Source organism: Capsicum annuum, chromosome 10 (assembly GCF_002878395.1).
Source record: "Capsicum annuum cultivar UCD-10X-F1 chromosome 10, UCD10Xv1.1, whole genome shotgun sequence".
NCBI classification, from domain to species: Eukaryota; Viridiplantae; Streptophyta; class Magnoliopsida; order Solanales; family Solanaceae; genus Capsicum; species Capsicum annuum.
The window spans coordinates 138,091,459-138,106,708 of NC_061120.1; the positions used below are offsets into that span (position 1 = coordinate 138,091,459).

The following is a 15,250-nucleotide window of genomic DNA, read 5'->3' on the forward strand; positions in this document are numbered from 1 at the left end:
TTCAAAGATACTGACTTCGCATAAAGATGAAGTGCTGGGTTGAGTATGTTTGCTTCACTGTTATTTTCCCTTTTTATACCTATTTCGATTTGTTGTACTCAAGCTGAAGGTTCATTTGAAACAGCCCCTGTACCTCCACGAGATAGGGGTAAGGTCTGCGTACACTCTACCCTCCCCGGAGTTCACTTGTAGGATTTCACTACGTATGTTTTTGTTGTTGTATTGATTGGTACTAGTAGGGGCCAAATATTTCTACCAAAACCTCAAAGAAAAACTGGTACTTTCCTGAGAATTCTTCTCTATATATTTGGTGACTGCATAGACATGTCCTACAGTGGGGAACTGGTGACAATGGATTCTTTGTGTTGCAGAAACAAGGCTCTATAGAGTGTATCCTGGGTAAAGATGGGTTCTTTTGGGTTACTGAAACAAGGCCGTATAGAGTGTTCAACTATCTAAAGAGGATACCTCAGAGCAGGGTGATGTTTGGCTTGTTAGCATATCATGATTTGATTATCATGGCAAAGATTTGGTTAGTGGCCTTCTAAGGGAACAGTTTCCCTGGCGCAGAACACCATTTCCACCAGAACTTTCCTAATCAACTGATGGCTTCATTCCTTCATTTTGTTGTTGTCTGATGCCATGGCCCTTGAAAGAATCAAAGGAATTTAACAAATACAATCATGACAACTACCATTAGATCTCTTTTGCAGTGCTTGACTGTGATGATGATTATTGTTGTTTTGTTTGTTGCTTGGGATAGATTTCCTGTCAAGAAAATTGACTCAGTATCTTGCTTGTTGATTTGTCCTAGGATGATTATGGTTGGTGCTGTTAAGTGGGTGGATGAAGTCATCTCTGATGCCCCTTATGCTATTACTGAAGAATTTATGAGGAAACTATTTGATGAGTACAACATAGACTATATCATTCATGGGGATGACCCTTGTCTTCTTCCTGATGGAACTGATGCTTATGCCCTTGCTAAGAAGGTTGGTCGCTATAAGCAGATCAAGCGTACAGAAGGAGTTTCAAGCACTGATATTGTTGGTATGTATGCTATCTTGATTATTAGGCAGTGAAAACCTCCTCTTTCAAAACGAACTTGGGCATTTATATGTGTTGGAATGGCTGGTTTAATGTTTATGGGGCTGCTGGGCAGCATCTTATCAGTGCCTTGTTATTTGTACTAGTTAGATTATTGATGTGAAGATGTTTTGGCATTTGTTAGTATATGTTTTTTTCTTGGATAACCGTGGTGTCCGGCCAGCTTGTGCGCACCTGCATTTGTTAATATTCAAAAGCTAAAATCTCAATAATTAAATTTCAAGAGCTTATAGGTGCTATTACTGTTTGTGTAAATAGTATTTGTTTTATAAATTTGCCATGTAGGTCGAATGCTTCTTTGTGTGAGAGAGAGGACCACTGTTGACTCCCCCAGTCATGCCTCCTTGCAGAGACAATTTAGCCATGGTCACAGCCAAAAATCTGAAGATGGTGGTGCTGGAAGCGAAACACGCGTATCTCATTTTCTTCCTACATCTCGTAGAATTGTACAATTTTCCAATTCAAAGGTCAGCTTCTTGCATATAATCTTGTTCTAGTGGTAAATTTATTGTTCACGAAGCAAGAACTAAAATTTTTAAGGTTTGCTTGTTGCCTGATAAATTCTTCATAAAGTGATTGTTTTCATTAATCTGTGGATTCTTTTAAGTTCCTTTACAAAAAAGAAAAGAAAAAGAGGAGTTTCGTGTTTTTTTTGCTAAGGTAAGTTGGCATCAAGAAGATGCAAGAATTGCAAGATATGGCATTTGAGCTTACAAAAAATCTATGGCTGACTATATAGACTATCTAAGCCAGAACTAGTGAGTTAATGAAGTCCTGAAGTTGTTCTGCATTAACAGCAGGATACATGTTGGACCAACTAAACAAATTGGCAATACACCTAGCCTTCAAAATGCCTAAAGCAGTTGACTCCCCATCAAAGCATCTCCTATTCCTCTCTAACAGAATCCACCAAAAAATACAAGTAGGTATCATGATCCAGATCTTCTTGATGGCTTTATCAACTCTCCACAGGCTCCAACTCTCATAAGCATCCTTAACTGAGGGGTGTGGTCCAATTGAGACCTGAGAGACAAAAAAACATGCTCCATAATTCTGACGTCACCTCACAATGAAGGTGTCTGGTGATTTCAATCCTTTTTTGCACATATAGCATCTGTTTGGGAGGTGGATTTTCCTTTTCTTTATATTTCTTGGGTCAGATAAGCCTCATATAGAGCTGTCCAAGGAAAACAGACAACCGTAGGTGGCAGCTTGGTCCTCCAAACGAGTTTATAAATATGTAGGAAAAGCAGGAGATTCTCAGATTCTGGTTCTTAACTGTCACAAGTTTTAGAACTCATCTTGCCTTCTGGTGATTTGGGACAACGAGGAGATCACTAGACAATTGAGCAGTGAGGATATTCATGCTTTCTGATTTTCTTATGTTCCATTTCTAAAAGACGTGCAAAACTGGGAGGCTTTGAAGTATTTTATATGTGGCTGCTGAATAGGTTAAGGGAAGAAAAACAAAAGGGAGAATCCATGGGTTCTGAGGCTGTGATTGTATCTGAGAGCAGTAAAAGTTAGGGGTTTAGTGTCTCGTTCATTTGTTTTCGATAGAGGAATTGCTTGACTATGGAAGAATAACATTTGGTGCTGAAGAAATTAAATCTGAAGAAGAAGAATCAAGAAAGAAGGCAAGGTCTAGGCGCTACCTAGATTTCTTAGGAATGTAGCTTCTAGGTAAGACTATGTTGCCTCTCGAGCAAATAGTGCTGAATTCACTGATCTTCCACCAGTTAATAGAAAAAAATACATATAATTGGAATAATGCTCTTTCTTTTTCAGTTACTAGAGGCCCCCAAGGTGTGGCCTAATGGACAATAAAGTTGGAATCGTTCTCTGGGAAATCAGGGTTCAATTTCCCCAGAGACTAAAAATGGAATGGAGATGATTTTTCCACATCTGTCTAAATATTGGTAGTGGGAAAACTTAAGTGGAGTTCCTGGATACCTGACACTAAAAGAAAAACACAAGATAGAAAGGCGCTAAGTGATTTTGAGTTTATTACGAGATACTAAGCTCCAAACTTTGGTAGGTGAACTGTAATTTTTATGATGAAAATCATCAAATTGGGAAATGATGGCAATCAGTTACAACCAAGGCGTAGTGACATCACAAGTTGTGTAATGTGCTAAGAAAATCAACAGTGGCATTAGTATCTTTTACTTTCACAGCAGGAGATGTTGCACCACAGCCTAACTGAAAAAAAGCACCTGATCTTTATAGATTGATTACTTTGTCGTTCTTGATCTCAAACTTCCTAGCTTTTTATCCCTTCCAAATAACCACCAAACTACAGCAGGAATAGTAAAAACCCCATGTCAGAAGAAGTCTACTAATCAAGCCCCCTTTGCTAATTAAGCCCCTATTGCATAAGTGCATAAACTTGCACTTTTCAATTAAAAGAAGCCCTCTCTCTTTTCCAAGTTCAGTTAGGATCTGTAAGTAGAGTTCAATTGGTGAACATCCAATCAAACTATTAAGCACAAGATTGCCTAAATAACCCATGAAAGCAAAATCAGTTCATTGAAATAAGATACAGACCACTATGTTTATGTCAATTTCCTCGTGACGTAGAACTAGGAATTGAATGTCTCATAGCATAAAAACAACACAAGTTTATCAAAAGAAAAATTACAAAATCAAGAAGAAGGAAACAACAACAACAAACCCAGTGTATTCCCACAAAGTGGGGTCTGGGGAGGGTAAGATGTACGCAGTCCATACCGCTACCTCCGAAGAAGTAGAGAGGCTGTTTCCGATAGACCTCCGGCTCAAGATAAAGAATAGTAAATAAGGGGGGATAGGTGACATAAAAGAAAATCAGGAATAAGAAATGATAAAAATAGTAATTGTAGAAATATGAAATATGAGAAAATATTGGCGACACGAAATAAGACAAATAGGAACTAAGACATAAGAAAAAGGGCACCCATCTATGTACACAGTCCTAGGGTTACTTCCCCGGCTACATAAGATTTCTCCTAACTGCATGCTACAACCCATACACTTACACTAGCCTTCTATCCTTATCCGCGCCCTCCACACCTTCCTATCTAGGGTCATGTCCTCAGTCAGCTGAAGCTGCTCCATGTCATGTCTAATCACCTCCCTCCAGTATTTCTTCAGCCTACCTCTACCCCTCCTGAAGCCATCCAAAGCTAGCCTCTCACACCTACGAACTGGGGCATCCACGCCCCTCCTCATCACATGCCCAAACCATCTCAGCCTTCCTTCCCGCATTTTGTTCTCCACCGAAGCCACTCCCACCTTCTCCCGGATAATCTCATTCCTTACTCTGTCCGTTATAGTAAGCCCACACATCCAACGCAACATTCTCATTTCCGCCACCTTCAATTTTTGGATCTGGGGGTGCTTGACTGGCCAACACTAAGCTTAAGGGGCACCTTCTTATCACACAACACCCCCAAGGTAAGCCTCCACTTCATCCATCCTACAACAATACGCTTAGAGACATCCTCGTCAATCTCACCATTCTCCTGAATCGTAGACCCAAGATACTTAAAACTGTCCCTCTTACAAATATCTTGGGAGTCCAATCTCACCACCACTTCGTCCTCCTGCCTTAAGTCACTAAACTTGTATTTCAAATATTTCTTCTTTGACCTACTCAACCTGAACCCCTTAGACTCAAGGGTTTGCCTCCAGACCTCCAATTTGTCATTCCACCCGCGTCTCATCAATCAGCACTACATCATCTGCAAATAACATACACCAAGGCACCTCTCCTTGAATACTCCGCGTCAACACGTCTATCACCAATGCAAAAAGGAACGAACTGAGTCGATCCTTGATGCAACCTTATCTCGACCGGAAACTGCTCTGAGTCTCCTCCCGCCGTCTTCACTTGGGTCTTCCCTCCATCGAACATGTCCTTAATAGCTGTGATGTACGCCACTGGAACCCTCTCACCTCCAAGCATCTCTAAAAAACCTCCCTCGGGACTCTATCATATGCCTTTTCTAGGTCGATAAACACCATGTGTAAATTCCTCTTCCTTTCTCTATACTGCTCCACCAATCTCCTCACCAGGTGGATTGCCTCTATTGTTGAGCGACCAGGCATAAATCCAAACTGATTCTCCGAAACGGACACAACCCTCCTCAGCCTCCGCTCAACCACTCTCTCCCAAATCTTCATAGTGTGACTCGACAACTTAATACCCCTATAGTTGTTGCAACTCTGGATGTCACCCATGTTTTTACATAACGAAATCATCGTACTCCATCTTCAAGCCTCAGGCATTCTCGTAGTCTTGAAAATGCCGTTAAACAAATCAATCAACCACCTCAAACCTGCCCCACCAGCATACTTCCAAAAATCCACCGGAATCTCACCTGGCCCCACCGCCCTACCTCTCCGTATCCTACGAATAGCCTCTCTAACCTCCTCAACCTTAAAACGCCTACAGTAACTGAAATCACGGCTCTTCTCCGAGTTCTCCAACTCCCCTAACTCAATGCCTCTGTCCGCTTCTCGTTCAAAAGGCTATGAAAGTACTCCTGCCATCTCTTCTTAATGTGAACATCCTCCACTAAAACACTACCATCCTCCCCTTAATACACTTCACTTGATCGAGGTCACAACCCTTCCGCAAGCCTATACAACCTCTTTTCCCCGCCTTTCTCCTCTAACCCCGCATACAAGCTCTCGAACGTTGCCGACTTAGCAGCCGTAACTGCTAACTTAGCCTCCTTCCTTGCTACTTTGTAAATCTCCCTATTCACCCGCTTCTCTTCTTCATCCTTACTCTCAATCAACTTAACATACGCCTCCTTCTTAATCTCCACTTTCTTCTTCACATCTTCATTCCACCACCAGTCCCCCTTATAATGTCCTGCCCGACCCCTCGAGACCCCCAACACTTGTCTAGCAGTCTCCGTGATACAGCTGGCCGCCCTCTCCCACATAACATCCACGTCCCCCTGCACTCCCATACCCCCAAACTCCCTGCCTTTTCCCCTATCTCCAGTGCACTAATGGGCGTCAAGCTACCCCACTTAATTCTAGGACGACCCTCCCCGGATCTTCTCTTCTTGCACTTCTTGATAGACAAGTCCATCACTAGAAGCCTGTATTGGGTCAAAAGATGCTCACTCGGAATGACTTTACAGTCCTTACATGACGCCTTGTCCCCCTTCCTAAGTAGTAGAAAGTCAATTTGGGTCTTAGCTATCGCGCTTCGGAAGGTAATCAGGTGATCCTCCTTCTTCGGAAAACTCGAATTCACTACCACCAACCCAAAAGCCCTCGCAAAATCCAACAGAGCAGCTCCCTCACCATTCCTATCACCGAAACCAAAACCTCCATGCACATCGTCGTAGCCTCCCGATAATACCCCTATGTGGCCATTGAAGTCCCCTACTATGACAATCTTCTTCGAGCTAGGCATGCTTCTCACCACCTCGTCCAAATCCTCCCAAAATCTCGCTTTCACCTCCTTTTCCAAGCCCACCTGCGGCGCATACGTACTACACACATGCAGCATAGAACCCCCTAGGACCAACTTAATCTTCATTAGCCTATCGCTGACCCTTTTAACCTCCACCACCTGACCTCTCAGCTCTTCATCCACTAAGATGCCCACTCCATTCCGACGCCCCTCACTTCTCGAGTACCACAGCTTGTACCCATCCATATCCCTAGCCTTAGATCCTACCCACCTAGTCTCCTGAACACACGCAATATTAATTCTCCTCTTCTTAAGAATCTTCACCAGCTCTACGGACTTACCCTAAAGGGTTCTAATGTTCCAAGACCCTACCCTCAACCTAGCTACTCTCGCCTCTCGCCTACCTCTAAAACCTTTCACCAAACCCGCCCTAACACCCGACCTATCCCCCACACCCACCCCTGCCCTCCCCTCCTCACCCCCTTCCAAAACAGCCCTCACCCCCAACCCCCTCGAACATGACCCTAATCCACCATCAACCCCTCCAGCCACTACTCATAAACCAAAACAAAGCCCCTCACCAATAAACAAACGGACAAAGCCACAGTACGAACACAGTAGGCGAAGGCACTCACAAAGTACACTAATCGTCCTAGCAGCCAGAACAACACAACAATAACAATAGCAACAATAATACAACAAAAACCACCAATAGGCTAAGTATCCAATCACCACTTTAATCATACGAACAGGAAACAAGAAACAGAAAAGGAAACCAGTAAGAAGAAGCAAGAACCAGAATGATATAAATAAACCAAGCTGTATGAAGTGACTAAAATCAAAGTTTAGATGTCACCGGTACTCCTGCGGGCTGCTGGTTCCGTCAATTTTGATGTTGATAGCTGGTTGCTAGATTAAGGTCGCCTGAAAAAGCCGCTGGTTCGCTGCCGGAGTGTCGCCGGATTGTCGACTGTGTATTGCCGGAATCTGGGAGATGGCTGTCGTCGCACCAACCTGCTTGACCACTGATGCACACCTACACCGGCGCCGGAGTCGAGCCGGCGGGAACCCTAACCCCGCCGGCGATAGTAGTGACGGGACTGACAAAAGGGGAGGGAGAGGGGGGAAGAGAGGGAGAACTGGGTGGGGGGGGGGGGGGGGAGAATGAGGGAGAGAGTACCCCTTACCTGTTGCTGGCGCCGGTGCCCCTACGCCGGCGCCAGAATCTGCCGGTCTAATGAAGTGAACGTTAAGATTGGAACGTTAAAGGTGAAACGTTGGAGAGAGAGTGCGTAGAACATATCAATCAGAAAATCAGCAAGAAGAAGGCAAAAAGAAGAAAAAAAAAAACCCTGAAAACCTGTTGTTCTCCATTGAATATCCTCCAACATTCTCAAATTTTTGATATATACATACTTAAAGTGAACCCACTATTTATAATTTGAATCAAAAGAAAAAAATAATCGCCCGGACAGCCAAGGGTGCGTCACACCTCGTCCAGTGCGCTGCATTGTGGTATTGGTTTTGGCTTTTTGTTTTCCTTGCTTCGTTTTGGCATCTCAGCTTTTTCTTTGCTCCTTTTCCATATATTCATCATACTCTACAATTATTAGCTTTTGACACCAAAGATTCACAAAATTAAGCCTTTAAACATTACAAACCGACACATAATTAAGTCGAACGTGAGCAAATATGACAAATTTTTTTGAATAGATTCAATATCATGTAAGCATCAGTGCTGTGATCTTTCTTACATTTAGCTTATGATCTTTTAGGAAAATCTGCTGATCTTTTAAAACACCCGTCAGTTGTTTTCATCTTTTATTTCCATGTTGCTGCTAGAAAGTACATTTGTTTCTTATAGATTATTATGTTTTCGAGCGTGTTCGTGTAGGGAGCTGGACCTGGTGCTCACATAGTCTATATTGATGGTGCCTTTGATCTTTTCCATGCTGGACATGTAGAGGTGAGTAATCTAGCTTTAGGACCTACAAAAATAAGGATGCTTGTATTTTAAAAGAGTCATATAAAAAAGTAAACAAGTGTCACATAGTCTATGTTGATGGCGCCTTTGATCTTTTCCATGCTGGACATGTAGAGGTGAGTAATCTAGCTTTAGGACCTACAAAAATAAGGATGCTTGTATTTTAAAAGTCATATAAAAAAGTAAACAAGTGTAGTCTCCTTTAGTAACTCTAGTTTATGGTTGAAGTGATCCACAACATTCAACATCTTTCATGGACGTTGCAGTGTTCATGTTTTTAGTGAAAACGAAATTGGGTGGGTGCAAGGAGATTCTCTTGAAGATCCAACCGAAGGAATAAATGTGTTCTTACCTAATAGCTTTTTTTTGAGATATCCATTTTGAGTCATGCAATATGTAAAAGACCGTTGCTACAATAGCATGTGGGAATTTCCTCTTTTTCCTTATATTTCAAACTTACTTTCTGTGAGCTTTGGCCAACTTCCGGAATTTCTTTTGAAACAACTTTTTTGTTGAAAAAGTTTATGCAAAAGAAATATGTGGATAGTTTTATGCAAAAAAAAGAAAAGTGTTTGGACTGTCGTAGTTTTTTTGAAAATTTGCAATTGTTTCGTGAATAAAAGTAGAATAACTTTCTAACTTTACCTTTCTTAAAAAAAGTAGAATAACTTTTCTTCAACAAATTGCTGATACCTATTCTTCTGATCACCTCTTTGAAGAAGTCTTCAGGAGATTTTTGCAAAATTTCAACATCTTTGAATAAGCCTTTTGTGATCTTCAAAAGACTTTCTACAGAAAAAATGCCATCTCTTTCATTCACCATTCATAAAAAGTCCCATCCCTTTCCCCTGCTGTATTTCTTCTCAGCGCATATTAGTCTTTTTTGTGTTATATCTAATGCATGCATCCAAGTGCAGCTTCAATTTCTCACTTCTCTGTTAATGTTTAGATACTAAGGCTTGCTCGAGGACTTGGAGACTTTCTACTAGTAGGCATTCATACTGATCAAACTGTCAGGTAATGCAGTGTGCTTCTGTGCTCTCTATCTGTTTATCTACAACCCACACATACTAAAACATTTTGTATTTGGAGGCTTCATCAGGATGATAAAACCCTAACAGCATTAGTGGGAGACTGCCTAGTAATTCTAAAAACTCATCCTTTGTTAAAATTAGCATGCTAATTTATTTAGATGTGGCTTTCTTGATGGTTCTAGTAAGTGCCTAATAAGTTTCTCTGACATGATAAACAAATATATTATCAATCTCGTTGGGAACTAAGAATGTCAAGTAGAGTATTAATATGATATTTGTTTATCATGTTAGAGAAAATTATGGATGGTGATGAGACTTAAATTACCTGCGATGGTATATTGTTCAATTATCACACTCCTTGAGAAATATTATTATGTAGAAAAAGGAACACTTATGTTTTCTTTCTGACAACTTAATAAATTTGTTAAAAGATATTTGGGCATAAAAACACCAGTACAGAAGTGCACCAATAAGTAGAAAACCTCTTGAGTGCACCAATAGGAAATAAAGGATAAGAAGTTTTGTTTCAACTCTTTTTTTTCAATAATCGTGGTGTCCGGGCTAGATTTCAAGCAACTCGACGAAATCCACAGATACGTGCCACCTCCCACCGGCAACAGATATCAACGGATATTCGGTAACTCTGTCCACCAAGGTTAGGACAGATGGGAAAATCACTTTGTGTTTTTTTTTCTCGCTGAGATTTGAACCCGAGACCTCAACATTTCAACACACTTCATTAATCACCAGGCCACACCCTTGGGTGGTGGTTATTCTTCATCCTCTACAAACTTATCTCTACATTTTGAACAACTTTCCCTTTTTTCTTTTCAAATGATCGACATAAGTGCTAGTGGAGCAACTTTCATGACCCGAACCAGGGCCTGGTCATGACGGGTATCTCAAGTCTCACGTGGACCGGAGATCACCCCCTGTACCAAACCAAACCAAACACACCACTCCCAAAGTAGGTTGAATTTCGAGCATATAACAAGATAAGAGAATATTAATTTAAAGACATTAAGATAAGTACAACCATGACCAACCGATACCGGTGTCAATGCCAATACAAATACCAACACTGATACCAATATCGACACCGCCCATGCTAACAGTAGTCTGACAAAGCCTCTAATCAAAACCAAAGAGTATCCGGTTGGGACATGCCCCCGACCATAACCAAAAATCCAATCCAAACGAATAGTCAAAATGTAAAGGAAACCATAAACATGAAATGGGGTCTTTCGAAGTATGGAAGCTCACCACTTCAATCTGGCTCGCTAGCTGATCCTGAATCCAAGTCACTGAGCAGGAGGAGTAGAAGTATGATCAGTTCCTGCATCGCGTGGGGATACAACATCTGAAGACGGCTAGCGGGGTGAATGCTAGCATGTAACTCGGGGATACAGCATCCGAAGACAGTTAGCGGGGTGAACGCTAGCATGTAACTCGGGGATAAGGATAACATAATGATATGATCAACAGTTTAAAATCATTCAAAGCTAGTACACATAGTCAAATGCATAAACATATACATATACATACATATTACTATTATATATAAGTGAGGATGGCCAAATTTGGTAGTCCTCACAATGAATATAATAATATTAAGTTTTTTGTGTTGGTACAAATTGCTATAGGAGGCCTATTCTCATTTTGCATTATTTTTCTTTTTAATTCATTTCTAAGTGGACATTTTTAATTGGTGTATCCTATTGATATTTTACATGGTTTTTGTTATATTTTCTTGCTCCTCCACCATTTACATTCATATCCTACTACAATTCTTACTTGGTCCATTTCTTTATAGGTTTTTTTTTCGGTTGTGATTTTGTTCCTAAATAAATATACATTTAAATTTTAAGAGTAGTTTGATCATTATCTTTAATGTACTTCTGAGTTTAAATATAATATTCAATGTAAATTTGAAAAGAGATGAAATTTAATTAAGAGTGAATTGGTAAAGTAATTTTTAATTTTTTAGAAGTGAAAAGTTTATTAAAGGGTGTGTCCACACCAAAAGGAGCACTTATTTAGGAATGGTTGAAGTAATTTTTTTTTTTGATTAAAAATGTATTTTAGTGAAATAATTTTATCAATGATGCTTTAAAATCATAAATTTAATTACAATTACTTATATAGTTATTTAATACTAAGAACAATATGGATAAAAGAAGTACTATAATACTCGCTTAATTTGTTAAAATGGACCAGCAGAATAAAACATCTATTTTTGATATGAAGGAACATCTGCAAAAGTATTTTGTTGAATCTAATCTTTTAATTATTTAAATTAAATTCTATCATTATTTATAAGTTAACCTTATTGATGTTATCCTATAACAATTTGCGGTATTAAATATTTATTATATTACTTTGAATGTAGAATTTTTTTTTTTTGTAATAAATGAGTTAATTAATATATGTTTAATTAGGAAAAACTTAATGAAAAAGAATTGAGAAAAGAATGATGAAGTTAATTCAACATAAGATAAAACTCGATTTGGATCATTAAAGACTTTAATCTCCAAAACTACCACTAAAATAAAAAGAAAAATAGTGTTGTGCATGCATGTGTTTGAAACTAAAACGAAAATCTAAAATAAACTCTGAGAAAAAAATTCTTTCAATTTACAAAAAAAAAATAAAAATAATTTGATTAATATTAGAAATATTGAGATATGTTCGAACTTCTTGTAAGAAAAATAAAATAAAAATTAAAAATAAGAATAGTAATAAGATTAAAAAAAGTTTACAAATATAAAATTTAATATTAGCCCGGGCCAAATGCAACTAGTATATATATATATATATAATAATATATATATCATATGACGGGATAGGGAACAAGGATTAATATGCGTTTAAAAACCTTAGCCTGGATTGTGTAGCTCAACCGTCATATAATAGTACCCACGGGCTATGTGGGCCCCAGCTCTCACCCTCGGTCGGGCCCTAGTGCTTGTAGCTGCACGAACCAGAGAATAATGCCGCACGAACTGGTGAATAATCTCATATATATGCACATGGGGGACTTGAACCCTCCAACATATACCAAGGTGACTTAAGCACCCGATCATATAATGATTTACGGGGGACTCGAACCTTCCTAATCATGAAATAATAATAAGGGTGACTCGAACCTCCCAGTTGTTTTGACCCCGTGTCGGCAAATACGGTTTTCAGTATTGGTTGCTCGGACCTCCACTTTCACGATTAAGTTACATAACCCTTATTAAAGCCCAATTAAAACAATTGTCACACATTCCCATTCAATGAACTACAATACATTTAAGGCATACATTGTTGGTATTGCCATACCAACTACACTTGCAAGGTAACACATTATGCCAAAACAGTTTCCATTAACTTGGGGAGAACAACTCCCTTCGTTCATTAATACACATTAGGGAACACTGACTCCGTTTGTTCATTAAATCATCCCATTGTATTTCAAATACTTCTTTATATCATGCAATAGTTCAAGACTGGTTCAATTTTACAAATTTTCATAGTTCTCATAACTAAAAATCAATTTCATATTATGGGGTTGAGGTTATAACCATTTCAAAGCCACAAGTTTGGGAAAATCATAATTCCCTAATTCATTCACCATACCCATGCACCCACAAGTTCAAAACCATATTAAAAGCACGAAAATCATATGTATAAACCATGAGAAACATTATTCAATTCATAACATTCAAAGCCCCCAACCTTAGTTTTCAAAATCGAACAACGATCTTATAAACAATTCTTTAAATCACATGCCTTTGCAAAATTAACAATGAGGGAAGAGTAACATGCTGAATCACGAAGATTTATGGAGTAACCCTTGAGCCCTTAGATGACCAAATTGGTGAAACCCTAGCTTGACTTGTTTGAGAGGATTTAGAGAGTGTTTAATTCATGAACGTGTCGAATAAATGCCCCAAAAGTGTTTTATGGACGTGGGGTCTAAGGGTTTTAAGTGGGAAATGTCTAAAGTGCCCCCAACTTAAAAGCTGGAAAAGCATCGTCTTTGGTTATGAGTCAACCCCTTGACTCGTACCCACACCTTACGACTCGTGACCACAAGTCCGTAACCAGGACAGTTCCAGGACCCCAACACTGCTATCCTTATGACTCAACCCACCAACTCGTAACATGACCCTACGACTGGTAGGGTTCTACTTGTGAGCAACACAAAACCCAAATGAATTGAACACTTGACATCCTACGATTTGAACCTACGACTCGTAACATATCCTTATGGCTCATAGTGAGCCACTCGTACTCAGAGCAGAATCAAGCCTCAAACTCACTGGTTTGGGTATGACTCAACCCAACGAGTCGTCAGGACACCCTACGACTCCGAGGGTCTAGTCGTAACCAAGTAGTGAGCCCAAAGCTGAAGAAATTTTCAAGGGCCAAAATTCGGGGAGTTTCAATTTCCCCCACTTGGATCATTTGTTCTCGAATGACGAGACAAGGTAATTGATAGCACAATTTGACTCTGTATTCCCCTACTCTTTCCTTTGACAAACTCATAAAATAAAGATGTTAAGGAAATCAATATTTCCTTTAACAAAGTCAGAAAACAAAGATGTTAAGAATAACACATACCCTACACACGATTATTTGGTGCGGAAAACGTGAATGGATACTTGGACTTCATGTCCTCTTCGGCTTCCTAAGTAGCCTCTTCAACCTTGTGGTTCCTCTATAGAACCTTTACCGAAGCTACATCCTTCGTCCATAACCAATGAACTTGCCGATCTAAAATTTCAACCGGGACTTCTTCTACGATAAGGATTCCGAAATACCAATTTCCTTGATGGGCACAATCAACAATGGATCACCCACACTTCCTCAACATTGACACATGGAACACCGGATGAATGAAGCTGAAACTAGGAGGCAACTCCAATTCATACGCAACATTACCAACCTTTTTCAAAACCGAGTACGGGCCATTATACCGGGGACTGAGCTTCCCTTTTTTCCCAAACCGCATCACTCCTTTCATGGGAGATACCTTTAAGAACACCCAATCGCCAACCTCAAACTCTAACTCCCTATGCCTCACTTCCGCGTAGGACTTTTGGCGACTTTGGGCTGCTTTAAGTCTATCCCAAATCACCTTCACCATTTCCATCGCTTGGTGAACCAAATTCAGGCCAAACATCTCCGTCTCACCAACCTCGAACCACCCTATAGGAGACCTATACCTCGTACCATACAACGACTCAAATAGAGCCATCCCAATACTAGAGTGGTAGTTATTATACACAAACTCTACAAGAGGCAAATGGTCAACCCAACTACCACCATAGTCAATCACGCAAGCTCGAAACATATCTTCCAACGTCTGAATAGTCCTTTTCGCTTGCCCATCTGACTGCGGGTGGAAAGCAGTACTAAGGCTCACCTTAGTTCCCAAACCTCTCTAAAATGAACGCCAAAAATGCGATGAGAACTGAGTAGCACGATCGATATAATAGAAACAGGCGCCCCATGCAACTTCACGATCTCTTGGAGGAACAACTTTGCATAATCCTCTGCCGAATAATTAGTCCTCGCTGGGAAGAGGTGAACAGACTTAGTCATCCTATCTACGACGATCCAAATCGAATCAAACTGATTCCGAGACTGAGGAAGACCAGTAACAAATCCATATTAATCACTTCCCACTTTCACACGGGCAACTCAATCTCTTGAGTCAAC

At 40.0% G+C, this 15,250-nt stretch overlaps 1 protein-coding gene across 3 annotated transcripts in view; it reads left to right on the forward strand.

Annotated features, from left to right (window-relative positions):
* Positions 1 to 15,250, forward strand: part of LOC107845298 (ethanolamine-phosphate cytidylyltransferase) — a 45,432-nt gene that overhangs the window by 4,190 nt on the left and 25,992 nt on the right. For 2 of the 3 annotated variants that reach the window (XR_007045914.1, XM_047398168.1), the window contains exons 2-5: positions 815 to 1,050; positions 1,393 to 1,574; positions 8,418 to 8,489; positions 9,457 to 9,524. Coding sequence is in view for 2 of the 3 variants with exons in the window: in XM_047398168.1 (XP_047254124.1) it covers positions 815 to 1,050; positions 1,393 to 1,574; positions 8,418 to 8,489; positions 9,457 to 9,524 (558 nt within the window). In the remaining variant the exon portion in view is untranslated. The remainder of the gene's footprint in view (positions 1 to 814; positions 1,051 to 1,392; positions 1,575 to 8,417; positions 8,490 to 9,456; positions 9,525 to 15,250) is intronic. The other variant, XM_047398169.1, reaches the window with a different exon arrangement.